We start from the raw sequence: 26985 nt of genomic DNA, 5'->3' as shown, positions 1-26985 counted from the left end.
ATGGCGTCTTATCTGCTTCTGCTGGGTGTGGCCACCCTGACTGTGTCTGCCCTGGACACTGGTGAGTGTGGGGGGCCTCGCTGGACTCCCCGAGACTCAGCCCCCTTCCATTAGCTCTCCCAGTCAGCACTCTGATAAGTTTGGACCCTTTGAATGGAGGAGGCTGAGAAACACTATGCCTGGTCAGCTTGGTACCCACCGAGTCTATTCCAAACCCTTCTAGAAGGCTAGCGACCTGGTTCCCAAACAGCAGGGGTCTGGGAGTGAGCAGGGCCTGCTGCGCTAGGGTCTGGAGTTGGAATCAGCCCACATTGACACTTGTCCGAATGCTGCTTCCTGTTTCACTTCTTTTTCTTTTTGGTGTCAGTACTGGGGCTTGAACTCAAGGTCTCATGTTCTTGCTTGTCTTTTCACTCAAGGCCAGTGTTCTACCATACTTCTACTTCTGTTTGTTTGTTTGTTTTTGCTGCTTAATTGGATATCAAGAGTCTCACCGACATTTCTGTGTCACATGAGGATTCAGTGAACTGAGCCCCCATGTCAAAGACAGGCACCCAGGAAATGACAAGAGAATAAATGTATGTCATGGATAGGTCTGGCTTTCAGCCATGATCCTCAGATCTCAGCCTTCTGAGCAGCTAGGATTACAGGCATGAGCCTTGCTTCCTGCATTTCTCCCTCCACCCATTACTTCAGTTCTCTAGGAATTAAGACCCTTAAGTCGGTAAAGGAGCTGGGGTGTGGCTCAGTGGCAAAGCACCTACTCAGCACATGCAAGCTGCATGGATGGCTTCCCTTCTCAGTATTGCCAGGAAGGAAAAGCAAATTGCAGTCAAATAGGAACCATCATAGGTGCTTGCCCCTTAAGGGACAAGTACCACTTTGCATCTGAGTAAACTACAAGACACTTGACAGAGCCTGGCACATAAAGGGTGCTCACCCTTACCCCATGAAAGGACAGCCCCTGGCTTTAGTAGACTTTATAAATATGGGGAAATGCTTGTATGCCCTCAGTCCCAAAGGATTATCTTGGCTGTTCCTCAAGCACCCACTGGGACCCACACCTTGCCCCAGAAAATGTACCTTATATTCTTTGTTTTGTTTGGTTTTGTTTTTTGGTTGTGGGACTTGAACTCTGTCTCTGAGCTTTTTTGCTCAAGTCTATTGCTCTACCACTTTAAGCCACAGTGCTACCTCTGGTTTCCTGGTATTTAATTAGAGATAGGCACCTCTTGTGGACCTTCCTGCCCAGGCTGGCTTTGAACTGTGAAGCTCAGATCTTAACTTCTTGAATAGTTCGGATTACAGGCATGAACCACCAACACCTGGTTTACCTTCTATTCTCTATCCTTACAAAAATCACTGTAGGGAGTTTGAAGACTTATTTGTTCTCAGTTCTTACGAGAACTTGGTACCAAAGCTAATCTGTGCTATAAAAGACAGATACCAACCCTCCGGTGCTTAAGCTACTGAGTGGCTGTCTGATCCCTGAGATGGTTAACTAGGCAGCTCAACCATATAGCATTTCTCTGTAATGTTCGCCACCTCATTTTTGACAGGCAGTTGCTGCAGCTCCAACCATCACATCCTTAGTCAACTGCTTTCTGAAGCAGGAAGAAAAAGGAGGCTTTATCACAGTCTGATACCACTCCCACCACTTTTTTTTTTTTAATCGGGTGGAAAGCCATTCCTTGGGAACTCCAGAAGACCTTTCCTTAAGTCTCATTAGTCAGAACTAATAAACTATCAGAACACATAAACAATCCCTAAACCTGGCAAATAGAATTAGATCGCAAGAAACAGGAAAAGGCTGTGGGGTGAGCAGGTACCCAAATGTGTCGACCCCACCATTGAATGAGATAATAGAAATTGCTGACATTTGGATAACCCATTAAATGCTGATTGCTGTCTGAAGCTCTGAGCTAGACAGGGTACACAACCTTTTAGTTGCAATTCCAACTTACCATGGGCTCCAAAAAACAACATTTGTTTTTATTTATGGGCCACACTTGACCTGGACTGGCAGGAGGCTTGTTTTATCATTCTCTTGGAGCAGAGGCTGGGTGGGGATGAGCCCAGGGCCTGTTTGTCACTGGGTTCCAGCTCAGCATGTCAGTTGCCTTTAGTTGAAAACTTTGTTGTAAAGGTAAATCCAGTTGGCAAGATACAGAGAAGCCACTTTTTTTTTTTTTTTGAGAAGCCACATTTTAAGAGGTGGAATTGGGAGTCTTTATTAGAAAGCTGGCGTCTGCAAGTGTCCTCCTATCATGAAGACCTGCAGCCCCATGAATACACTTAATATTGTTAGTGTAGTGTTAGAGCCATGAGAGCAGGAGAGGAAAGAGGAGACAAACAATATCAACAACCCAGATCAACCCCAATGGAGAGCTGAAGTGGAACACCATGTTGACAGGAGGTGAGCCAGGAGACAGAAGACACGGCACACCAGGCCTAGTGTAAGTGCATCTGAGCTGGTCTGACCCTAAAATAGGCTCAGATTAGGAGGTAGAGTCACAGAGAGATTCTCCTAAATTCATGGCCTAGGGCTGACAGGTCCACTAATCTGTCGTCCAAGTCCCTGCCCCTGCCTCTAAGAATTCAGGCATGCCCATCACCTGGGAGATGGGATATCCCCTTTCTCCACCATGAAGACAAGATGGTGCCAGTTAAACCTAATTCCCTATCCACCACATGGCCAAGATGGCGCTGGTTAGACCCAACAACCCAACTTCAACTTGAGGCCAGTAATCACACAACTGCTCTGGAGGCAGAGTAGCCGCAGGATGCGTTTGTGGTCTCCATACCATATGATCTGTTTAAAACCTGGAAAATATCTGGGTGTCAGAGGCTCACCCCTGTCATCCTAGCTACTCTGGATATGGAAATCTGAAGATTACAGTTCAAAGCTAGCCTGGCAGGAAAGTCCCCGAGACTCTTATCTGCAATTAACTATTAAAATTTAAAAAAAAAAAAGCCCTAAATGGTGCTGTGGCTTAGTGGTAGAGCACTAGCTTTGAGCAAAAACAAGCTCAGGCACAGTGCCCAGGCCCTAAATTCAAGCCCCAGAACCAGCACACACACACACACACACACACACACACAGACCAAAAACAAAAAATAACCTGGAAGAGCTGGGAAGGTGGCTCAGTGGTAGAGTGCTTGTCTTGCATGCATGAAGGCCCTGGGTTCGATTCCTCAGCATCACATAAGCAGAAAAAGCTGGAAGTGGCACTGTGGCTCAAGTGGTAGAGCACTAGCCTTGAGCTGAAGAGCTGAGGGACAGCGCCCAGGCCCAGAGTTCAGGCTCCACAACTGAAAACAACAACTTGGAAAATTCTTCAGCTTCCTAGGACTACAGACTTGAATTCAATCTCTTAGTCCTCATTAATTATTCCGAGCTTTCCAGACACTTGAGGCTGTAATCTGTAAATCCAAGCTACTGGAAGGCTGAGATCTAAAGGATCCAAAGTTGAGGCCAGCCACCTCCAGCAGAAAGTCTACAAGACTCCGTCTCCAATTAACCAACAAAAAGCCGGGATAGAGGCATGGCTCAAGTAAAAGAATGATTTCTGCGCCTGCTTAGTCCCCATTTTTCCAATCACGAAGGGAGGGGTGGGGGCGCAGTCAAATCCGGACCGCGCGCATGACCACGATGCCTGTGCCCCTGGCCCACTGCAGCCCACCTGGAGGAGCGGTGCGGCCACACGTGGCACGGGGACGGGCTGCTGCTGCGCTCCCACGCGACGTCCCGCCGCTTCTACTTCGTGGCTCAGGACACTGACTGCTGGCTGTGGGTGCAGGCGGCCGCCCCCGGCGACAGGATTCGCTTCCAGTTCCACTTCTTCCTAGTCTACAGCCTGACGACACCGGGGGCCCAGGAGCCCCCCGCGCCGGCTGATCCCTGCGCCCCCGGCTCCTACCTGCAGTTCTACGAGGGTTCTCCAGAGGTGCCCCAGCCCCTGGGGCCCCCTCTGTGCGGCCTGACCATCCCCGCCCCGGTGACCTCCTCTGGACCCTTCCTCGGCCTGCGCCTGGTCACCAGAGGCAGCCAGCCCCGCGTGGACTTCGTGGGAGCGGCCACCTCTTTCCATTTAGGTGGGTCAGGATTGAAGGTCAGGATGGGGCTACACGGGAGGCTGTGGGAGCCGGGAATGGGGAGACCCTGTGGGCCCAGGGAGGTGGAGAAGCAAAAGTCCTATCAGAAAGAGATGCACACAGACACACACACACAGACACACACACACATAGCTGCACCCTCACACTAACCCCTTATATACTCAACCTCACACTCCTTGCTTAAACACAAGCCACATCATAGCTGCATCATACACACACATCCCCTTACACACTTACACATGTTTGCACTCATGTTCATACACAAACTCCTCTGGCTCTTCAGCCAACCTGTCAGAGGTGTGCAGAAAGGCAAAGCTAGAAGAGAGAGCATGGTACATGTCTGTAAGCCCAGCTATAGGACAAATAGAGGCCAGAGTATCATGAGTGCTGAGGTCAGCCCTGGCAAAGTTAGCAAACCCTGTATCAAAACCGAAAATACAGCCAGGCTCTAGTGGCTCACTTCTGTAACCCTAGCTACTCAGGAAGTTGAGATCGAGGATTGGGTTTCAAAGTCAGCCTGTGCAAAAAAGTCCGTGAAATTCTTATCTCCAACTAACCACCAGAAAACCAGAAGTGGCGCTGTGGCTCAAGTGGTAGAGCACTAGCCTTGAGCTAAAGAGCTGAAAGACAGCAACCAGGCCCAGAGTTCAAGCCCAGAATGGGCACCAAAAAAATAAACCAAACAATACAAAAAGGGTTAGAGTGGAGTTAGCTCAAGTGGTAAACACTAGCAAGATATGAGAATTTGAGAGGTGCTGTGTTCAAGCCCTAACACTGGAGAAGGAGGAAGAGAAGGTGGAGGAAGAAATCCAGATGGTCATGGATTGTAAGAAGGAACTGGTTTATGCAAGAAAGGGTCTTCCTGGACTGGTAATGCCGGTTTTTCAAGCTTCATGCCTGCCCTGTGCATGGCAGTTCAGTCCCAGCCCCTAGCTGCAGGCTGAGCCTCTGCCATGTTCCTGCTGCCCTCCAGGACATCTGCCATTTGTAGCTGCAGAGGTTGGGGCTTTTGTACTGAGTCCTGTCGCTCCAGTCCAGTGCCAGCTTCTACCCCAGCGGGTTCTCCTAGGACTGGAGCCATGCTGTGGAATCAAAACCCTACAAGGCCTTCCTTCCTTTCTTTCTTGTTTCTTTTTTTTTTGGGTCGGTTGTGGGGCTTGAACTCTGGGCCTAGGCGCTGTCCCTCAGCTCTTCAGCTCAAGGCGAGCGCTCTACACTTGAGCCACAGCGCCAATTCCGGTTTTCTGGTGGTTTATTGGAAGTAAGAGTCTCACGGACTTTCCTGCCCAGGCTGGCTTTGATCCTTTCACCAAGATCCTCAGATCTCAGCCTCCTGAGTAGCTAAGATTACAGGCGTGAGCCACCGGTGCTTGGCTCAAGGCTTCATTTCCATTGCTGGAGTACAACAGGAATGTGCACAGTCCCAACAAGGTACAGCCAGCTTCTGGAGAACCAGATCTTGACATTGACCTCATTTGTCTCCTTCCTCCCTGGAGTCTGCATGCCTGACTTGTGGATTCAAGACTCCCCTCTCTAGTGGAGTCTCTGGCTCTGAGATAAACAATTTGAAATGTATCCCCTAGAGCCTTAGGGCCATGAGTCATGGTCCTGGGGAGTTCCTATTTCTGGGTCCTGGAGTCTCTAAGGTACCAAAGTTCCTGTTATGTTAGGTTGATTTCCAAATAGCCTTCACTAGCTGATAGAAAGCTGGCAGCATGCTCCTCCCTCTCTCTGTCCCTCCCTCTCACCCTTTTTCCCTGACCACTGCTGTGCCTTTCTACCTGGGCAGCTGCCAGTCATCACAGCTGCTCAGCCTGCAGCAGGACTGTGTTGGGGTTCCCTTTTGTCATCGGAATGAAGAACTGTTCCTTTCACCCCTGCAGGCCCCTCCTATTGGTTCACCTGGGCTGCTCCTCAGGCCTATCTTTCTGACCTCGCCAGTATGCTGCTGCTTTTCTCTCCTAGACCCCCACCTGGTCCTGTCACCCACAGTCCTTCCCCAGAACATGTACTTTCATTCGCATGCAGAAGAAGCCAAACTCAAGTTAGTGGAAGCCCAACAATGGTGGGATATTAAGATGTTAGTCCAGCAGGCCACTGGTGGCTCACGCCTGTAATCCTAGTTACTCAGGATGATGAGATCTGAGGATGGTGTTCAAAGCCATCCAGGCAGGAAAGTCCGTAAGACATTTTTTTTGGGGGGTGGGGGTGGGAGGGTTGGTCATGGGCTTGAACTCTGGGCCTGGGCGCTGTCCCTCAGCTCTTCAGCTCAAGGCTAGTGCTCTATCTTGAGCCACAGCACCACTTCCAGCTTTTTCTGCTTATGTGGTGCTGAGGAATCAAACCCAAGGCCTCATGCATGCAAGGCAAGCGCTCTACCACTGGGCCACCTTCCCAGCTGCAACCTCCCCCCTCTCCCCTGCCCCTTGTGAGACTCATCTCCAATTAACCACCAGAAAACTGGAAGTGGCTCAAGTATAGAGAGCTCGCCTTGAGCTGAAGAGCTCAGAGACAGTGCCCAAGCCCAGAGTTCAAGCCCCATGACCGACTGCCCCCACCCCCACCCTCCCGCAAAAAAAGATGTTAGTCCATGTACAGCGGATCCAGGAGTTGGAGCACTGTCCCCTGGGTTCCGTCCTCTGTTCCCTGTATCTTTGCCCTGTGTGGGTCTGTTTGGCTTCTGTCTCAGGCAGGGCCCCCTCTTACTTCACTGCCTGATCACCCTGCAGCTCCCGCCTCCATCACCCTCACTGCAATCTCATGACAGACAGAATAGGCATCCTTTCCTGTGGCTCTAGCCAAGGTCCTGGGGCTGAATCTGATTGTTTCTGTGAGTTATAGTATCCATTTCTGTGGCCTGGAAATGAAATGTTCTACCTGGTGGGGCCTGAATTCCATGCCAACTAGAGCTATGTACTGACCCTCAGTCCCTCTGAGCTAGCTGTTGCCCACAGCATGGACCTGCCTGGCAGACACAGTGCATGGAGTCATACCATTATTTCACTTGTGGACATAGTCATTCACTAGAAAACATGAGCTGAGCACCTGCTAGATGCTAGGCTCTCCTTGGCTCTGAGGACACAGCAGTGCAAAAAAGAGGTCCCTGCCTTCTTGAATCACAGCGTAGGGAGGTGCAGTCCAGGGTGAAGAAACATGGAGTTGGGATGGGAAGGGAGCAAGCTGGGCAGGAATATAGGCAGAAGTCAGGTGGAGTTGATGGCAGGTGTAAGGCCAGGAGTGCTCAGGATACTGCAGGCTACACACATGTATGTGCTCCCATGTGTACAGATGTGCAGATCCACATTATGCCACTTGGTACCACTGTTTTATGAGCACAGGCTTCAGACCAAGCTTGCCTCTGACTTAATACAAGCTGTGTAGCCTTGGTCAGGCGACCTAAACTTGAACTCAGGGCCTGGGCACTGTCCCCAAGCTTTTGTGCTCAAGGATTGCACTCTATCACTTGAGCTATAGCACCACTTCCAGTTTTTGAGGGGTTAATTAAAGATAAGAGTCTCACAGAGACGTTTCTGCCCAGGCTGGTTTCAAACAGTGATCCTCAGATCTCAGCCTCCTGAGTAGCTAGGATTACAGGCATGAGCCACTGGCACTCGGCTTCAGTCTTATTTCTAACTCAGAGTTTATAACAGTATTCGGTTTGTGGCATCATCATGAGGATGAAGTGAGCGGGCACAGAAGAGGATGGAAAAGGAAAAGTGAGCTGAGCTGCTCCACCTCTGTGGTTATTGTTGTGTTCCATGTCCCTGCCTACACTTCTGTCACACTTATGCACACTTATGTAGGCACACAGCTCTTTCCTGGTCATGCCTCTCCCCCTACGGGCCCCACTTCTATGGCTAACATCATCCTGGGTTTCTCCTTCCTCTCCCAGGGTCTTGTGGCCCCTACTTCCGCTGTGGGAATGGAAGGTGCATCCCCCTGAGCCTGCTGTGTGATGTCTGGGACGTGGATAACTGCGGTGATGGCAGCGACCAGGATGCCTGGCCACCAGCCAACTGTAGAGGTAGGTAATGGATGAGGCCTGGGCCCTGTGGGAGCCTGACCCTCCTTCCCTTCCCTGGGGCTGGGTCTGTGAGGAGTCAGGTGCAGCAGGTGTGAGGCAGAGGGCAGAAATGAGAGTCAGGTCTTCCACCAAGGGCCAGAAGGTCTAGTCCCCTAGTCCCCCCGTTTCTGAGTGATGGTTCAGTGGCAGAAGGTTTCCTTTTTTTTTTTTTTTTTTTTGGTCACGGAGCTTGAACTCTGGGCTTGAATGCCCCCTGTAAGTATTTCTTTAAGTTCAGTGGCTGGGAAGGTGGCTCAGTGGTAGAGCGCTTGCCTTGCATGCATGAGGCCCTGGGTTCCATTCCTCAGCACCACATAAGCAAAAAGAAAAAAGCCAGAAGTGGTGCTGTGGCTCAAGTGGTAGAGCGCTAGCCTTGAGCTGAAGAGCTGAAGGGCAGCGCTCAGGCTGAGTTCAGGTCCACGACTGAACCTCCCCTCCCACCCCCCCAAAAAAAGATAAGCTCAGCCAGGTGCTTGTGGCTCAAGCCTGTCATCCTAGCTATTCTGGAGGCTGAGATCTAAGGACTGCAGTTCAGAGCCAGCCTAGGCAGGAAAGTATGTGAGACTCATCTCCAATTAACCACGGAAAAGCCAGAAGTAGAGCTATAGTTCAAGTGATAGAGAACCTAGGTCCTGAGCTCAAGCTCTAGTTCAATACCTGGTCTGATTGTTATAGTAACTTCTGATCTCCCTGCAGGGAGGTGCTTTAAAAAAGTGTTTTCCTCCCAGTTCTAGGGCTTGAACTCGGGATCCTATGCTTGTTAAACTGGTACTCTACTACTTGAACTAGTTGCTTTTTGCTGCTTGTTTTTGAGTTAGGGTCTAGAGAACTTTCCTGCCTGGGCTGGCCTTGAACATTGATCCTTCAGCTCTCAGCCTCCTGAGTAGCTAGGATAATAGGCATGAGCTACAAGTTCCAGCTCTTTTTGCCTTTTATAGACTTTTAGAACAGTTGTAAATTTACCAAATATTGATAGTTCAAACAATGCCCTGACAAGAGTTTTGCCTACTGTTAATATATTACTGGGACACATTTGCTTTGATTAACTGAGCAACAGTGATACATTGTTATTAAAGTCAGGGTTTCCTACTTTGTACCTAATATCCTTCCTGCCCTAGGACTCTGGTTAGTAGTTAGTTGTCTCCTCCCTTCAGCTCCTCCTGCTGCAAAGTTTCATACAAAAAAACATTACTGATGGCTGGTGACCTTGACCCCTGGCTGAGGTCAGCTTTCCCTTCATTTCTCTTTCTTTCCTTTTGTCCTTTTTCTTTTTCACTCACTCCTCCCTCCTTCCCTCCCTCCCTCTCTCCCTTCCTTCCTTTTTCCGTCAGTTATGGGGCTTGAACTCAGGGCCTGGGTGCTGTCCCTGAGCTTTTTCACTCAAGGCTAGTGCTCCATCATTTGAGTTATGGCTCCACTTCTGGCTTTGAGATGGTTAATTGGAGATAAGAGTCTCATGGACTTTCCTGCCCAGGCTGGCTTTGAACTGTGATCCTCAGATCTTAGCCTTCTGAATAGCTATGATTACAGGCATGAGCCACCGGTGCCTGGCAACTTGCTTTCTTGGTGAATTTCTCTGCACTGTACCCTGTGGAAGTTGCTATGTGCTGCTCACACTTGAGTGGGAAGTTAGGTTTTTCCTGTGCTGGAGCCTCCTAAAACATAACTCAGTGTCACTTCTGCAGCAACACCAATCTCTCAGAGAAAGGAAAGCCTCCCAGGGGCTCACAGGCCCCTGCCACCTGTCCTGCCTCCATGCTGACCACGCCCCCTCAACTTACTTCTCCCCTCCCACCAGCATTAGCCTTTCCCAGCCCTTTCCCTTTGCCCTCGACCTCTCCATAGAGCCACCTGGAGTGCCTCCACACTCCTGCCTTCTGGTCTCTGCCTTTTCCTCCACCTGGAAGAAAGGCTCCTTCCTTTGCCTCCCAGAGTGGAATTACCTCCTTAGGTCTCTGTTACCCCTCATTCTTTATGCAAGTTCTTTCCTGGCCCCTTTATGTAAAAATAATAACCCTGTGTCCACCTACAGAAGAGTGCAGAAAGAAAATGTGATCTATTTGTAAGATGGAATATTAAAGGAATGATTTTGTGACAACCAAAATCAACCCAAATCAACTTGGTGCTCAGGGAAGTCAGCCAGCCACCAAGGGCAAATACTGTATGACCAATAGGAAGGGCCCTAGAGGAGCTGGATTCATCAAGTAAAACCATGGTTGCCCAGAGCAGGGTTTAGGAATTAAGTGTTAAATGAAGACAATTCTGAAGATGAGCTGAATGCAGTGGTTCACACCTGTAATCTCAGCTACTTAGAAGGTTCCCATCAAGAGGACTGTCCTCCGGATTCAAGAAAATGGAAGTGAGCCCCCTTATCAACCAATGCTGGGTGTGACAAGGTGCATCAATTATGCAGGAAAAGGGGGATCACAGTCCAGGCTGACCCTATACCCAAATAAAATAAAGCAAAAAAGATCTGGAGGTGTGGCTCAAGTTGAGAGAACTTGCTGAGTAAGTTCAAGGCCCTGTACACATTAAGTAGTTAGATGGTAAATGTGTTTTCCTACAATTAAAACAAACAAACTCACCAGGCAGCAGTGGCTCACACCTATAATCCTATCTACTCGAGAGGCTGAGATCTGAGTTCCTGCTTATCTCTAATCACTGAAAAGCCAGAAGTAGAGTGGTGGCTCAAGTAGTAATGCACCAGCCTTAAGTGAAAAAAAACCTAAGGGATAATGCCTAGGTCCCAAGTTCAAGCTCTAGTATAGCACAGCCCCCCCCCCCCATCTCCAGCCACCATGCCCTGCCTCTTAGCCCTACTAGAGCACTTCATGTTTTTCTGTGTTCCTACACTACACTGTCTATTTTGCTTCCTGGTTGTGTCCCCCAGATTCTACAGCAATGAGTAGGGGGTGGTAGATACTACAGAATTATTAGTCAAATAAGCAAAGTGCAAGCTAACCTTGTAAATACTGTCAGGACCCAGCACCCAGCACCTGTCTGTGTGTGCAACTCCCTTGCTGAGAAGAAACTCTATAGAACCCCAGGACCTGGAGCTAGACTATGAGGTTATGTCCTCGTTTCCAGCTGTGTGACCTTGACAACAAACTCAACCTCTCTGTCCCTCCCTTCCCTTCTGTACACGTGGAAAGATGACACTGATAGACTGAGAGGTCTTCAGAGACAGAAGGATGGGGCTGTGTGCCACTCATGCTACTGCTCGCTGCAGGTACTTCTGTGACATCCAACCAGACAGGAAGCATGGCCAACGCCACCTCCAGGCCCCGGCAGTCTCTCTCCCTGGCTGTCAGGACTGCTGTCCCTACCCACACTGCAGCTGAGAGGCGCTCCACAGCCGACCAGGACGCCGCTCGACAGGATGTGGCTTTGCAAGGTGGGGCTCTTCCACCAAGATCACAATTGTCCCTGTCTGGGTGGTGGGCCTGGCAGCAGGCCCAGCCTGAGGCTGAGTGCACTCTTTCCTCTGGCAGGACCCTGGCTCTCGAGTGTGGCTCTGGCCTCCTTGCTGCTCCTGGCCTCTACTGGTCTCCTCACGGGCCTCCTTTGGTGTTGCTGTTCCCTGGGTGGGCCAGCCTGGCCCCCTGAGGTCCTCAGCCTCCGCCTCAGATGTGGCACAGCCTGCCACACGTGCTACCGGTGTCCTGGCCGGGTCACCCCGGGGATGCAGCTAAGCCAGCCTGCCTTCCAGCACCCGGGAGATCATCCCTAGAGAGGAAGGCGTGGCGCTGAGGCCTGGTGGCCTGGCTAGCTGGCTGATGATAGGCAGGCCACTCCGTTCTCTCAGCCTCTGTCTGTGCCAAGTTCCATCTTCCAGGTTGGGGTGAGGGTCCTAGGAGGTAGCATGTACCCAGCCCACGGAACCCACCTTGCAGGGTGAGTCGAGTGGAGGGGCAGTGGGTGTCAGGAAAGGGCATGACCTCCTGGCCCAGGGTAGGTATTAGGGCCGCCCTCCCTCACCCCCAGACTGCTGAGGCCCTACTCTGCCCCACCCACTGGCTGTAGCCAAAGACAACAGACCCCCGGCGGGGATAGCACCGTTTATTAAGAAAAACCAAGAAGACCACAGGAGGGTCCCTTCTAGGGCCTGAGGCCAGGTGCCCCAATGCCAGAGTCTGGGGCCGCTTTTCTAGGGTCCTCAGGCTCCCAGATGGGCGGGGCTGTCGTGTCCCCTCCTTTCCCCACCAAGGCACTTGTCTTCCTGACCCCTCTCCCCCACATCCTGGGCCTTCACCTCCAGAAGATGGGGAGTGGGGCTTGGCGTGGTGGGACTCTGGTGCTGGGCTCTGTCTTGGCAGCTCCGAGGTTGGAGGGGTTTCCCTTGCAGCCCCTGAGGATGGGGCCCTGGATGGTGTGAGGGGTGGTGGAATGCAGGCTGGGTGGAGGGAGGCTGCTGGGGTGGGGGAGTGGCCAGGCGGGGGCTGGTGGGGGCAGGGGAGCTGCCTTCTGCTCTGCAGTGGGCACGGGCATCCTAGCCACTGCGACACCACCTCTTCAGGTAGCTGGTAAGTCACCGGGGGGTAAACTGAGGCCGGCTCTCATAGGAATGAGGACTTCCCATGGCTGCAAAAATAGGCAGCCCAACTTGATGTTGGGGGGCTCTGTCTGGGTGGGAGGAGTGAGGTGAGTTCTGGATCCATCTGGCCACTGTGCCTGGTCCCAAGTCTGGTGGCCTACCTACTCCTCTCCCCTCTGCCCTGCCCTGTAGCCTGGGGGCTTTGGCACGTGTATAGGAGGTGGCATGCCCACCCTCCAGTCCAGCCCAGGGCATAGCAGCAAAGCGTGGTATTGCCTCAGTTCCTTACAAAAATCATCATAATATTAATAATAATATAGTTGACAATGCCGGGCTGGACGCTGCCCGGGAGTCCGTGGGGGGTAGGCGGGGCCTATGAGGGGCAGGGGCGTGTGTTGGCCCCTGCCTGGGCGAGGTGCTGCAGGTCCAGGGGCTGCGGGGGTGGCGCGCCAGACCTGGCTGAGTGCAGCACCAAGTTCTTGATGCAGCCGGTGATTCCTGAGGAGAACCTGCCCGAAGTCAGCATGGCCACGTCTGGGGCTCCGCCTGTGGAGGAAGCACAAGAGCTGTGGGCTCCGGAAGCCCAGGAGGCCAGGCCGGCTGGGGACTCTGGCTCCGCAGGGCAGGCGTTTCCACCCAGGCCAGGCCAGGACTCACCGATGTAGACACTGTTCTTCGTGTTCACCGCCACATTAGGGCCTGGGGACTGGCCGCTAACCAGCTCTTCACCGTCCACCTGGATGGAGCCTTTCCGGCCCTTTCTGCAGAAGAACTGGGTCAGACCCCTTCCCCCAAACTCCCAGAACACCCAAACTTCCACTCCTTTGGGGTTAGGACTCCAGACCAGACATGTCCTCTGCTGTGTGCCTTTTCTCACTAGATAAAGATTTGGCCTCATAACTCCCTACCCCTAAGTCTTCAAACTCCTGAGCATTTATCCAATAGATCACAAACCAGGCTGCACTAAAGCTACCAGCACAGCTAAGTTTGTTGCAGAATGGTTTACCATAGCTAAGATATGGAATCAACCCAGATGCCCCTCAGTGGATGAATGGATCAAGAAAATGGCATATATATATATATATATATATATATATATATATATATACACACACACACACACACAACAGAATTCTGCACATCCATCAGAAAGAATGATATTGTATCATTTGTAATGAAATGGAAAGACCTGGAGAAAACTGTATTAAGCAAAGTAAGCCGGACACAAAGAAACAGGCTGCATGGTTTCCCTCATTTGTGTAACTAGAATGTGCCTGTAAATCTACAAGGAGGGATCCTTCCACCTCCACCTGGAGTGCTGGAGTCATAGGTATAGCCACTATGGCAGTGGCCATGGTGTAAATGGGTGCAGTGGCACAATCACTGGCTAGCTCTCCTTCCACACCAGCCTCACATTCTCTCTCTGAACACACTGTCTCTTCCTTGCCCCTGGGGGCGGCAGGGGTGGTGGTAGTGTTGGGCTCCTTAACTCTTTCAGGCTCTTTCCCCTAGTGCCCGGCTGGCTCCCTTACCTCAGTGCTGTCACCCGATGCCATTCACCGTCATTGATGGGGTCTTCGGAGACAAGGTGGGCTTCCCCACTTCCCAGCTCATAGCTACAGAAACACAGACCCGTGAGGGTGTGAGCTGGGTAGGACCAGGGTACAGGTAAGGGAGGAGGCAGGTGGTAGGTAGCTAGGGTGCTGGGAGTGGAAGGAGCAAGGAAAGGGAGAAGAAGGGCCAGGACCCACCTGAAGACCAGGTGCCCATCCTTCAGCCCGAGGCTGATAAAGTCCTTGCTGTGACCAGCCTCTGCCACTTCCTGCCAAAGAAGGACAGGTTCTCTAGGGCCCCCACCCAGGACAGCTGAGCCCCCACAAGGGGCTACGGCTTTCAGCTTCCTCTCCTGCCACTGCCTGGGCCATCAGGAGGCTCATCTCCTGCCCCAGGAACTCTGAGATCCTGGGCCAGAAGCCCACTCACCATGCCCTGCCAGAGCAGGAGGCCACTGGCACTGCTGGTCCGGACTTCTAGCTCAATGGTCTCGGGGGCTTCAGGCAGGCTGTGGGGGAGCCAGGGGTGAGGAGTTGGAAATCTCTACTCCCATCCTCCACCCTGGCCTCCCATCCACTCCCATCTCACCTCCGGGAGAAGACACCACCGTGGAGGGCAAGGAAGCCGCCATCATGGAAATAGGCTCCGTACTGCCCAGGGGCATCTGTGGGAGGGTGGAGGTGCTGAGCCACCTGCTCACCTGCTGCAGCTGTCAGGCCTGAGTCGGTTCCCTTAGCCCCTCCATCTCCACCCCACTGCGGGACTGGGGGAAAACGCTGCTGCTCTGTTCACTCCCTGTCACTGACAGCTGGTGGCTCCTTGGATCCCAGGTGTGGCAGCTGAGGCGCTGGGACTAAGTCACTGATAGCTGCTTATCTCAGTGCAGACCAAAAATGGTCTGTGATCATGACTAGAAACTGCAGTAACTATTACAATCACTGCTACGCCTTGCTATTTAATGTGCTAATAAACATGTGTATTTCAAAAAAAAAAAAAGAACTCTTTTTTAGAGGGTTATACTGGAGTTTGAACTTCAGGCTTCATGCTTGCTAGGCAGGTGCTTCTAGCGCTGAGCCACACCTCCAGCCCTGTTTGTGGCTGGTTATTTTTGACATAGAGTCTCACTTTCTGCCTCAGTGCACACCTGGCCCCACATAAGATAGGTGTCTATCTTAGGCTTCTCAACATAGCTAGGATGATAGGCAAATGCTACCACACCCTTCTCAATAGAAACTTTTCCACCTGGGCTGGTTTCAAATCAGGATCCTCCCAATCTCAGCCTCCAAACAAGATTAAAATATAGGTGTGAGCAACTGGTGCCAAGTTTAAATATAATGCCCGCCCCTGAAACTGTAGTCTTCCTCTAGAATCTTACTTTAAGTACGCCAGAGGATGCACACAGTGGGACTGCTATCATAGGCTGTCTGTCATGTTCTATCAGACTTTATCTCTGAAAGTCCCACAGCCCCCAAAGCCCCTCAGGATGGAGAACAGCCAGAAATCCCAGGCCTGGATTGTGCGCTGGCCGTTCCAGCTCTACTGCTCATACCCCACCCCTCAGCCAGCACTGGCCAGAGCAGGCCTGGCAGCACAAGGGCAGGGGACACAGTGCTGCTCTCTGCCACAGGATTAAGATAACTGCTGACACTTACCAAAAGACCACTCTGTGCCTGACCATTTCACAGCCAGCTACATTTACCCAGACCCTAGTAACGACCCAGGAGTTGGTGAGGACATTCACAAAAGCTAACATTCTGCATCCACCTTGTTCTAAATCTTCAGTACAGTAAATAATTTAACTCTTCACACATAATTTTATCCAAAGCCTTAGGGAAAGATGTCACTGAGGTACTTTTTTTTTAAAGATGAGAGGGTAATGAAGTCTTGCCTATATTGATTTAATCATTTTATCTCAACTGTTAAGTAACATTTAATACAGGAGAAAACAGGCACAGAGAGGCTAGATGACTCATCCAGAGTCACACAGCTAGTAAATGGCAGGGTTAGGATCTGAACCCAGGCAGGCCAGTTCCAGAGTCCATGCTCTTAACGACTATACCACTGCTCCATCTTACACCAGTGGTAAGAGATGTGTTTATAACGATGCACAGTGGCTGTCAATGTTCAACAAACATTCACTTTGATTATTTTTGCTATATGTATGTATACATATATAGCAAATATATGATATATATATATGTATAATTTACTTAGTATTTAGTATGCTTTAGTATGGTTTGGAGGTTGAGCCCAGGGCCTCATGCTTGCTAGGCCAGTGTTCTACCACTTGAGCCACACTTAGCCCCTTGTTTTCACTTTGAAGCAGAGGTGAAATCCCGAAGATGTGGACTCTGCCCTATTCATCTTACATTTACTGCTCTTGGGCAAAGGTGAACATAGGAGAGATGTTTATTGACTGAATGCATGAGTACAGAAGAGGAAAACTGAAGTCAGGAGTTCAAAGGGCTGCCAAGGCTGTCTTGCTGATTTAGGCAGCTTCCCTTTATTGGACCTTTCAAACTCCATCACCTTGGCCTACTTTGCTTAGAGGCAGAGCTGAGGGTGTGGGTTAGTGGGACAGGAGACTGAAACAGGTAGAAGAGATGAAGCTGCCTGATTGGCCACAGGGAATACATACCATTGCCTCCACTGCCTTCCAGGTGCCAATCAGACTCCCCTGTACCATGTCTGGAGCCTATGGAGAGAGTGGGGTTTGGTCAGTGAGCACACACAGTCAGCTAGTGTGTCCAGCTTGGGCCCCAAGAGGGAGGTGGAGAAGGCCAGGACCAGGTACCTTGCTGGCAGCGTGGGCCAGAGAAGCCGGGGAGACAGAGGCAGCGGGTGCCCTGGCAGGTGCCACCATGCAGACAGGGCTCTCGGAGCTGGCAGGGGTTCTCCTCATCCTCGCAGAGGTCTCCTGCAGGCCGAGGCCAAGGTGTGTGTGTGGGGGAGGGGGCAGGCAGGGGCTACAGGGGCTGCTCATCATCTGTGACCCCTGAGCCCTGGGCTGCCGTCCTCTGGTGCTCCCCATGCTCTGGGCTGGCTCTCACCTTTGAAGCCATCCTGACACAGGCATTGGAACTCGTACTCGCCCGCGGGCATGCACGTGGCACCGTTGCGGCAGGGCTGGCGCTCACAAGGGGAACTGTCGTAGCACTGCCCAACACCTCGGCTACCCAAGAAGCTGTAGGTGAGGTCCAGTCGCTTGCCATTCACAGACACCTGTGGGCACAGGGACACGGAAAGACTAAGAGGTACAGGAGTGAGAGTACTGGTGGCTCATACTCATAATCCTAGCTACTCAGGAGGTTGAGATCTGAGGATCACAGTTCAAAGCCAGCTTTGAAAAAAAGAAAAAAAAATCTAAAGTCAGAAATACTTGTTATCAGTGGGTGTTATGAATATAGGTGGCTTTGATGTCTTTTTTATATTTTTATAATTTCTCACTTGTTTATGATAAACAGGTATTCCTTTAAGTGTGTTTGGTATCTATTTTGTGGGGGCAGGGGAAAGAGGTACGTATGCTGCAGAGAGCATCATGCAGTCCCGGAGGGCAGCAGGAACCCAATGGCAGAGATGCCCTCCATGCAGGAGCTGTGGGCATGCAGCTGTTATCCCCTGTGTGGAGGAGGAAGTGGAGGCTGAGTGGGGAAACACGTGGTCCCAGGGGCCGCTCCTCACCTCGCCTACACAGCCGTGGAAGTGAGCGCTCACGTTGGCGGCCGGGGCCAGCTTCACAGAGGGCTCTACTCCGCCCAGGTAGAGCAGGGTGTGCAGGTTGAGGCCCTGGCTCTTGCCAGGCGATGAGCGCAGCACAGGGCGCCCCCTGTTCACCTGCAGCTTGCCATCTTTGTTCAGGCGCTCTGCGGATACTCTGTGCCATCGGCCCAGGGCCAGTGGTTCAGGGCTCCGCAGGACAGCTAGTCCTGGGGAGGACATAGGGCAGAGCTGGACTCCGGGTACAGGGAGATGAGGGAGGAGGCCAGGCCCAACCCCACCCCAAGGTGACATGAGCAGAATAGGAATTTCACATCATTAGGGGTCGGCTTAGTTACACACGGCAGTGGGGAAGGGGGGCTTATTCCTTCAAGTCTCCTTGGGGCATGGAAAGCCAAGGAGGGCATGGAACTTGGCACCCAGGGGCCCATGTGCATCTGACCCCCATGCTTACCTGATCCCAGCTCGTAGCGGAACTCCAGGTGACCGCCAGCCATGGCCAGGGACACGAAGTCCTCCACAGGCCCGCTCTTCCCCCCGCTGAACAGCAGGATCCCGTCTGGAGCTAATGGCTTGAATTCAACATCCAGGCGCAGCTCATGGTGTGTATTGGTGAGGGCGGGCAGTGCCAGGTAGGAGCCAGTGCCCGACATGGATGGGGTAGTCACCGTCACACCTGTGGCAACCACAGCTCAGCCAGGGCCAGTGGGGTCTCCTGGGGGACCCAGCTTTTTGGTCTTCTCCTTGGACTCCCACCCACTCCTTCCTGTCTCAGAGCTCCGGGACCACTTGGGCAGCATCTGCAGTGCCCGGAGGCTCCTGGTCCTGGCTGGCAGGGCCAGTGGATGGGACTAGTGGACAGTGGTCCTTTCTGGAGGATGCAGGCTGGGTGGGCATGTGGCCAGATGATTTGGGGGATCACACTGACCATTTGCAGGGCCTGTCATGTTCCAGGGTAACCAGCAGAATGCCCGGCCAGCGCTGAGCCCCTGTGTTCTCACACTCACCCTCTTCACACCTCACCCCGGAGCGGCCCAGGTGACAGCGGCAGGTGTAGCCTCGACCGTCAGGCCGGTTCACGCAGGTGGCATCGGGTCCACAGGCCTCTAGGGATAGAAGGGCCGGTGAGGAGGGTACTTAAGGGACTCAGGACTGGGGGGCCTAAGCCTCGTCCATTATCCATTGCAGCGTGGAGGCTGCCCAGGTGGGGCCTATGTGCCCAGAAGAGGCTGGACTGAGGACAGTGGGCATGAGGAGGAGGGAAGCCTAGATCGCATCCAGGTCTCTCAGCTCCATCATCGGTACGGTGGATGGTTGTGCCACCCCCACCCCACCCGCTCACAACCCACCTTGTGGTGACAGTGGGGGATGGTACCTTGGTAGTAGGGTATTTGTAGGGTCCTAGGGAGGACTGGACTCCCTGAGAGGTCTTAAGCAGTGGGGAGGATGGATGTGAAGGGGATGCATCAAGGGTGGCAGCCACTGGCGCGAGTGGGGCACGCACCTGGGTGGCAGTGCAGAGCCTCTGAGTGCTCACAGCGGCTCCCAGTGAAGCCAGCTGGGCAGACGCACTTGTAGCTGCTGCTCTCCGAGTCGTAGCACTGACCTCCGTTCTGCAAGGCAGCCCAGGAGTCAGGCCATGCCCCCTACGCAGCCCCCCCATCCCCACTGGGCCAGCCGGTGGTGTGTGGGCGTGGGGCCACCTGGCAGGGTCGGTCCTGGCAAGTGGGGCAGTGGGAGATGCCGTGTGCGGTGAGATTGAGGTCGTGGAAGACAGTCTCCTCGCCCTGGATCCGCAGCTCCCGGACACAGCCTAGAGGGTGGGCAGAGGGCATGAGCCACAGCAGAGCCTGCCAGTCCCAGCACATGCCCTGCGGTGCTCTCCCCAGCTCTCAGTGAAGCCTTGGGCGGGGGTAGGGGGTGGGGGGCAGATGAGGGCTTACCCACAAAGCCACTGCTCAGCCCAGCCTTGGGAATGGCACTGTAGTCAGGGTAGCCACCCAGGTATAGCTCTTCGTTCAGGTCTAGGCCCTGGAACTTGCCCTGGGGGAATGGGGAATGTCAGGAACAGCACACAGCCCAGGTAGGGGTAGACTGGGAATAGGCAATGGGGTCAGCTCTCACCTGGGAGGTCCCATTGACAGGGGCCAGGTTGCCCACAATCAGTGAGCCCTGGGTGAGGCTGCGCAGCAGGGTCACGGTGTGGAACTGGCCCAGGGCCAGGGGCGTGGGGTGGCGGATGGTGGCCATACCAGAGCCCGCATCAAACCTGTTCCATGGGGTGCAATGGGGTGGGGCAGGAGAGTGGAGATGAGGGGTTTGTAAGAAGGGCTGGGGATGGAGCTCCGGAGGTGAGGCCATCGTCTCCTGTTCTCCAGGCTCTGCGGCTGCTCTGCTCCAGTCCTGCCCCTGCTTGCCCTTCCTCACCACCCACCCTAACCCACGCTGGCCTCTACCCCAGGTCCTCTATCCCCACCTCTGTCCCCAGAGACTCATGGGCCCTGCAGCCAAGGTCCAGGCCAAATTGTACCTCAGTCACCCTCTCTGAGATAACTTCACTTTCCTTTATGGCTTATGTCCCTCAGCTAGACAAGTGTCTTTGTGGGATTCTGTTCTGTTTATGGTATAAACATATAAACATCTGTTATGCTTTATATCATAAGCAGAACTCTGTTCTGTTTATATCTGTGTCAGTGCCCGGAACACAGTAGTTGCCCAGCAAGGAACTGCTGAATGAATGAATGAATCCTGATCTGCAGCAGTTTCGTCTATTTATTTATTTGTTGGTCATAGGGCTTGAACTCAGGGCCTAAGTGCTGTCCCTGAGCTTTTTCATTCAAGGCTAGTGCTCTATCACTTTGAGCCACAGTGCCACTTTGGTTTTCTGGTGGTTAATTAGAGGTAAGAGTCTCATAGACTTTTCTGTCTGGGCTGGCTTGGAACCTCCATCCTCAGATCTCATCATCTTGAGTAGCTAGGATTACAGGCATGAGCCACCAGTGCCCAGCCTCAAGTCTTTATATTTTTGGCAGTACTGAGTTTTTAACTTAGGGCCTCATACTTGCCAGGAAGGTGCTCCACCATTTGAGCCACACCTTCAGCCCTTTTTTCTTACTAGGTATTTTTCATGGCCTGGACCATGATCTTTCTATTTATGCCTCCTGCATCATGACATGTGTGCAGTACCACCCATAGCTTATTGGTTAAGATAGGGTCCTGTGAACTTTTCACTGAAGCTGCCATCAAATGGCAATTGTCCTGAGTAGCTGAGATTACATGCGTAAGCCACTATGCCCAGCAGTCCTGCCACCCAAGGGTACACTGTGCTTACTCCCGCAGATTCAGTGGTCACCAAAGCCACATCTCCTTCCTTCAGCAGTGTAGGACCAACTGAAGTCCTGTGTCCAGGCCCCGCCCTGTCCTTCTTGCAGAAGAATGAGAATCTCACCGGAACTCGGGCCGTCCACCCACGAGACCAAAGGAGATGAAGTCAGGCTGCCTGTTGGCCAGGTTGGTGGGGCCCCCTGGGGTCCGCTTCTGTCCATTGTACAGCAGCATCCCTGGGAGGCACAGCCGTGTGAGGGCTTCCCTGTCACCCCAGCCTAGATGACCCAAGCTCCAACCTCTCCACTCTGATGCTAGTCTATGATACGTGCACATGTGCACGCACGCACGAGTACACACACACACACACACACACATGCTCACACACATGGACCTCTAAGAAGAGGTTGAGAGCCCTGGGTGTGCACCTGAACTGCTTCATGCACCCACTGTGGTATGCCTGTAGGAGGCGAGGGAGGCAGAGACTCACCTGAGTAGAGCAGGAGGCCTGGGCAGTGAGAGTCAGAGGCCCACCGGAGATGAGAGAGAGAAAGGACAGGGTAAGAGACGGCAGGAAAGAGGAAGGCACAGAGAGCGGGAAAGGAAGCAAGAAGGCAGGAGGCAAGGCCTGGCACGGGAGGCTGGGTGCTGCCTGGTGTCTGTGGGAATGCAGGGCTGCAGAGCTGCAAGCCAGCCCGCAGACCTACGCTGCTTCCACTCACCGTCAGCTGAGTCGGGCCGGAAGATAATCTTGATCTCAAACTTCTTGTATGCATCCTTGATGGTGGGCAGTGGCAGGAAGGAGTGGGGAGTCTGGGTGAAGTAGGGCACCACCCGCTCTGGGGGCAGATGGCACCGTTAGAGAGGACAGCACTGGGGAGGGGATCAGCTTACTGACAATGGCGGGAGGCGGGGGGGGGGGGGGGGGGGAATCGTGTCCCATGTCCTCGTACCTGGCACCTGCAGGTAGGCGAAGGCTTTGACCTTGCCCTGCCGGTTGGTGGCAGTACACACATAGGTGCCTGCATCCTGGGGCCGGACGGCAGGCAGCATCAGCATGTTATTCTCCAGGCGGCTGTCCGGTGGCAGGTCACCATCCAGCTGTAAACATCAGCCCTGAGTGCCCAGCCTCAGCCCATGCCTCCTACCTCTGCCTCAGCCCCACGCTGCACATGCTGACAGTTACTCTGTGCCAGGTCCTCGGGAGCTGACATGACTCAAGCCTGGCTTCAGCTGAGAGACAGGCCTGTTGGCCCAAACCCAGCATTTACCTTGCTCCAGGTGATGTCGGGAGTTGGGTAACCTGAGGCCATGCAAGGGAAGACAGCTGCAGAGCCAGCGGGCACACGGACCTCCGGGGGTGTTGAGATCTGGGGTAAGGCTGAGAGAGGATGAGACATGGGCCATCAGTACCAGGACAGACACTGTCTGTGTGTCCAATATGGCTACGGCTCATCTAAACCTCAACTCCCCCCTGAGAGAGGCACTGGGTTCCATCCCACAGATGAGGGGACTGAGGTTGCTTATCCCTGGCTGCATGACGAGACTGTAGAGAGTTGGGTATATAGGTCCACTCAACTTTCACAATGCTGGGGCAGAATTTTGTGCAGCCCTTTGGGGATCTGAGAATACAGCACTGAGGCATAGAAGATATGGAGATTGAAAGTGAATCAAGATGGTAGAGTAGGACTGAATAACTGGAGCTCCCTCTGATCAAACAGAGGTACAAGGCCTTTAGCACAGAACTCCGCTTCAAGAGAACACAGGGGGATACTAAGATCAAAGAAGAGAAAATCGAAGTGTTCACTGATTAAAAAAAAAAGAGAGAGAGAGAGAGAGAGCACACAGGGGCTGGGAATGTGGCGGCTTAGTGGTAGAGTGCTTGCCTAGCATGCATCAAGCCCTGGGTTCAATTCCTCAGTACCACATAGACAGGAAAGGCTGGAAGTAGCACTGTGGCTGAAGTGGAAGAGTGCTCGCCTTAAGCAAAAGAAGCTCAGCGACAGTGCCCAGGCCCTGAGCTCAAGCACCAGGACTAGGAAAAAGAAAAAGAAAAAAAAACAACACATCAGCCAGGCGCCCATGGCTCACGCCTGTTTTTCCTAGCTACTCAGGAGGCTGAGAGTTGAGGATCACAGGAAATGGAAAGCTATCCCAGGTTCATGGATAGGTAGAATTAATATTGTAAAAATGGCCATATTGCCAAAAACGATCTACAAATTGAATGCAATCCCCATAAAAATCCCAATGATGTTCATCACTGAGCTAGAGAAAACAATCCAAAACTCCTAACAGCAAAAGACCTCAAATAGCCAAAGCAATTTTAGGCAAAAAAAAAAACAAAAACACAACAACAACCAAAGAACCCCACTACTGGTAGTATCACAATCCCAGACCTCAAACTATACTACAGAGCTATAATAGCAAAAAACAGGTGCTGGGAAGGTGGCTCAGTGGTAGAGTGCTTGCGTTGCATGCATGAGGCCCTGGGTTCGATTCCTCAGCACCACATAAGCAGAAAAGCCGGAATTGGGGCTGAGGCTCAAGTGGTAGAGCACTGGTCTACAGCTGAAGAGCTGGGGGACAGCGCCCAGGCCAAGATTTCACGCTCCACAACTGACAGAAAAAAAAAACAAAAAAAAAAACCCAGCATGGTACTAGGACAAGAACAGTCTTGAAGCTCAATGGAACAGACCAGAAGACCCAGAAACAAAGCCATATATCTACAGTTATCTGATATTTGACAAGAGAGCACAAAATACATGATGGACAAAAGATAGCCTCTTCAATAATTGGTGTTGGGAAAACTGGATCCCTATTTGCCACCATGCACCAATATCAACTCCAAGTGGATCAAAGACATCAACGTCAGATTTGAAACTGCAATGATTGCAAGAGGGAGTATGAACAACACTAGACTTACAGGCACAGGCAGGAGCTTTTTTGGAAAGAGTCCCAAGGGCACAGCAGATAGGACAGAGACTTGACAAATGTGATTACATCAAACTAAAAAGTTTCTGCCCAGTGAAGGACATAGTTACTAAACTAGAAATACAGTAAGCAGACTGGGAGAAGCTCTTTACCAGCAATACATCTGACAGAGGCTTAATATCCAAAACACACAAGAAGCTCAATAAAACCCATCCTCTAACCTCTGCTGCCAATACGGACAAGAGAGTATCCCAAGGCAGCAGAAAGGAAGAGCGAGGCAGGCAAAGGGTAATGGTGGCACAGGAAGTCCCTGCCCATTCCTTGTCTCTGGGGACCATGGTCCCCATGGGCCTCACCTTGTACCAGCAGCAGCACATGGGACTGGGTGGTGCCGGCAGAATTGGTGGCCGTGCAGCGGTACTGTCCCGCGTCGCTCAGCTCCACGTGGGCAATCCTGATGATGCTTCCACTCTGTATGATGCCAGGCCGCAGCCGCCCCCCAACTTTGCTCCATGTCACCTGAGGCTTGGGGTCCCCCAGTGCCAAGCACTCAAACTCAATAGAGTGGCCAACCACCACACTCTGCACGGAGGTGCGGGTGTTGATGAGCACCGAAGGCAAGGCTGGAGTGAGAGGCACAGGGGAGATGCAGGGTTAGGCTGGCTGGGAGGCTTCAGCCTGCAGGGAAGGGACCCTGAGCACCTGCCCACCTCCTCACTGGCTTTCCCATGTATCCACTCACAAGCCTACTTGTGTGCTCTTCTGCTTATTCATGTACTTGCCCAACTGTCCTTATTCACATACTTGTTCAAGAGTTCACTCTTTCGTTGTATGTATGTGCTGTGGTGTGTGTGTGTGTGTGTGTGTGTGTGTCTGTGTGTGTGTGTGTGTGTGTATCAGTACTAGGATTTGAACTCAGGGCCTGGTACTTGCACTTGATTATTTTGATCAAGGTTAGTGCTCTACCACTTGAGCTATAGCTCTACGTCTGGCTTTTTGCTGGTTTATTGGAGATCATAGTTTCCTAGATTTCTCTGCCCAGGCTGGTTTTGAACCACAATCCTTAGATCTCAACCTCCTGGGTACCTAGGGTTACAGGTGTGGGCATCAGTGCTCTCCTTCCTCCTTCACAATACTTATCCAGCCCCTGACTCACCAGGCACAGCAGGTAAAACAGAATAATCATCAACCTTGATCATGGGGAGGAGGGTCCTGGAATAGGGTACCCCTTCTGCTCCTAGCAGAGGCCAGAAGCTACCTCTTACCTTGGACAACCAGCTGGGCACTGGCCTGGGCCTGTCCCCAAGGTCCATGGGCCTGGCAAACATACGTCCCTTGGCAGCTCTGGTCTAAGTTCTGGATTCTGTAAAGGAAAAGAAGGAAGATACCAGGTAGCAGCTGTGAAGGCTTTGCAGTGTGTGGGAGTTAAAACCCACCACGCTGCACATGGCCAGCTCCACACATTTTTTTTTTAAACAAAGACTTCTTCCTGTTCTAAGGGCTCACTATCACCCTGGCCAAGTTACTGTTACCAACTGAGTTCTGGGGTCACTTGTAAATGTCTGGTCCCACAGCTATTCCCTTTTCTCTAATAATAGGAACAAGGGCCACAGTTTACTGAGGCCAAGTGTTTTAGATAATCACACTGCAGTCTTATGCAACCCATTATACAGCCAAGAACACTGACTCAGGCTGGGCTCCATAGACGGGTCATGTAACTCAACCCTTGGTGAGCCTTGGGTCCCTGAGTCAGTCCTGGCTCACCACTACTCACCGGAGCACCCCATCCTGCACACTGTGGCCAGGGGGCAGTTGACCTCCCTCCTTGAACCAACGGAGCTGGGTATCCCGATCACTGGGCACAGCACAGTGGAACTCAACGTTGGCCCCGATGCTCTTGGTCTCCAGCTGAGGAGTGACCTGTACTGTGGGTGGAGAGCCTGCCTTCCCAGAAGTGTCAGGCAGGGAGCCGGAAGGGCCTGTGGAGACATAGTTGACATGCTGTATGCTTTTTGTTTGTAAGGCAGATCTCGCTATGGTGCTCAGGATGATCTTGAATTCTTGAACTCAAGTGATCTTCCTGCCTCAACCTCCCAAGTAACTGGAACTACAGGTATTCACCATCATGCCCGGCTTTCAAGGCCTTTCCATGGGCATGGGTGCCATGTCCCTCGCACCTGCCAAGAAACATTCAAGAGGCGTTCTTCTGGTGATCTCTCTGAGCAGGGAACAGAGGTGTTTTGTTTTGTTTTTGGGTGCTTATTCGTTCTTTGCTCATTCATACTGTCATTCAAACAGCACTCAAAAGGCCAGAGTGGTGCTGGGCACTGCTTTCTGACATCCAGTCCTTGTTCAGGGAGTGTGGCCAGGATAGGCATAGGAGGGAAGGAAACACTGGAAAGACTCTTTTCCCTACATGTGAAGATAAGAGAACCCAGGGATGTGACCATGGGGAAGACACTGTGGGGTGTGAGTAGATGTCACTGTCACTGCTGTTCACAGAGTGCCACCCACAACCAGGGGCTTTGCAGACATGTTGTCTTTCTAACTCAGCCTATATGGAGGTGTTTTCTCTCTACCGAGAAAAAGGTTCAAGGTTAGATGACTTGGTTGAAGGTGCAGGCTGGGTTTGTCTGTGGCCAGATTTCAGGATCTTGACTCATAGGTAACATGCTTTGCTGCTTCTAGAATTTTGGGCCCCAAAGTTCAAAACCAACCAGGTGTCAGTGGTTCATGCCTGAAATCC

At 52.3% G+C, this 26985-nt stretch overlaps 2 protein-coding genes across 2 annotated transcripts in view; one reads left to right on the top strand and one right to left on the bottom strand.

Annotated features, from left to right (window-relative positions):
- Window positions 1-11909, top strand: Ldlrad2 (low density lipoprotein receptor class A domain containing 2). The gene is made up of 5 exons (XM_013032557.1): window positions 1-61; window positions 3679-4095; window positions 8009-8140; window positions 11409-11573; window positions 11671-11909. The coding sequence occupies exons 1-5, from the start codon at window positions 1-3 to the stop codon at window positions 11907-11909; spliced, it is 1014 nt and encodes a 337-aa protein (XP_012888011.1).
- A 313-nt stretch (window positions 11910-12222) lies between these two features.
- Hspg2 (heparan sulfate proteoglycan 2) overlaps window positions 12223-26985 on the bottom strand; it is a 73457-nt gene continuing 58694 nt past the window's right edge. Inside the window, exons 73-95 of the mRNA XM_013032545.1 lie at window positions 26014-26218; window positions 25505-25602; window positions 24596-24862; window positions 22580-22689; window positions 22262-22409; window positions 22031-22147; window positions 21433-21544; window positions 20109-20253; window positions 19928-20027; window positions 19688-19797; window positions 19489-19597; window positions 18992-19090; window positions 18439-18660; window positions 17949-18193; window positions 17318-17489; window positions 17062-17184; window positions 16906-16962; window positions 14856-14931; window positions 14697-14775; window positions 14465-14535; window positions 14246-14329; window positions 13371-13474; window positions 12223-13259 (exon numbers count right to left, since the gene is read on the bottom strand). Of these exons, the coding sequence (XP_012887999.1) occupies window positions 13087-13259; window positions 13371-13474; window positions 14246-14329; window positions 14465-14535; window positions 14697-14775; window positions 14856-14931; window positions 16906-16962; window positions 17062-17184; window positions 17318-17489; window positions 17949-18193; window positions 18439-18660; window positions 18992-19090; window positions 19489-19597; window positions 19688-19797; window positions 19928-20027; window positions 20109-20253; window positions 21433-21544; window positions 22031-22147; window positions 22262-22409; window positions 22580-22689; window positions 24596-24862; window positions 25505-25602; window positions 26014-26218 (3026 nt within the window). The 3' untranslated portion in view covers window positions 12223-13086. The remainder of the gene's footprint in view (window positions 13260-13370; window positions 13475-14245; window positions 14330-14464; window positions 14536-14696; window positions 14776-14855; window positions 14932-16905; window positions 16963-17061; window positions 17185-17317; window positions 17490-17948; window positions 18194-18438; window positions 18661-18991; window positions 19091-19488; window positions 19598-19687; window positions 19798-19927; window positions 20028-20108; window positions 20254-21432; window positions 21545-22030; window positions 22148-22261; window positions 22410-22579; window positions 22690-24595; window positions 24863-25504; window positions 25603-26013; window positions 26219-26985) is intronic.

The sequence above is a fragment of the Dipodomys ordii genome, unplaced genomic scaffold (assembly GCF_000151885.1).
Source record: "Dipodomys ordii isolate 6190 unplaced genomic scaffold, Dord_2.0 Scaffold6, whole genome shotgun sequence".
In the NCBI taxonomy this organism is placed as follows: Eukaryota; Metazoa; Chordata; class Mammalia; order Rodentia; family Heteromyidae; genus Dipodomys; species Dipodomys ordii.
Note: the sequence above shows the minus strand (reverse complement) of the source record. Positions and strands in the feature narration are given on the sequence as shown.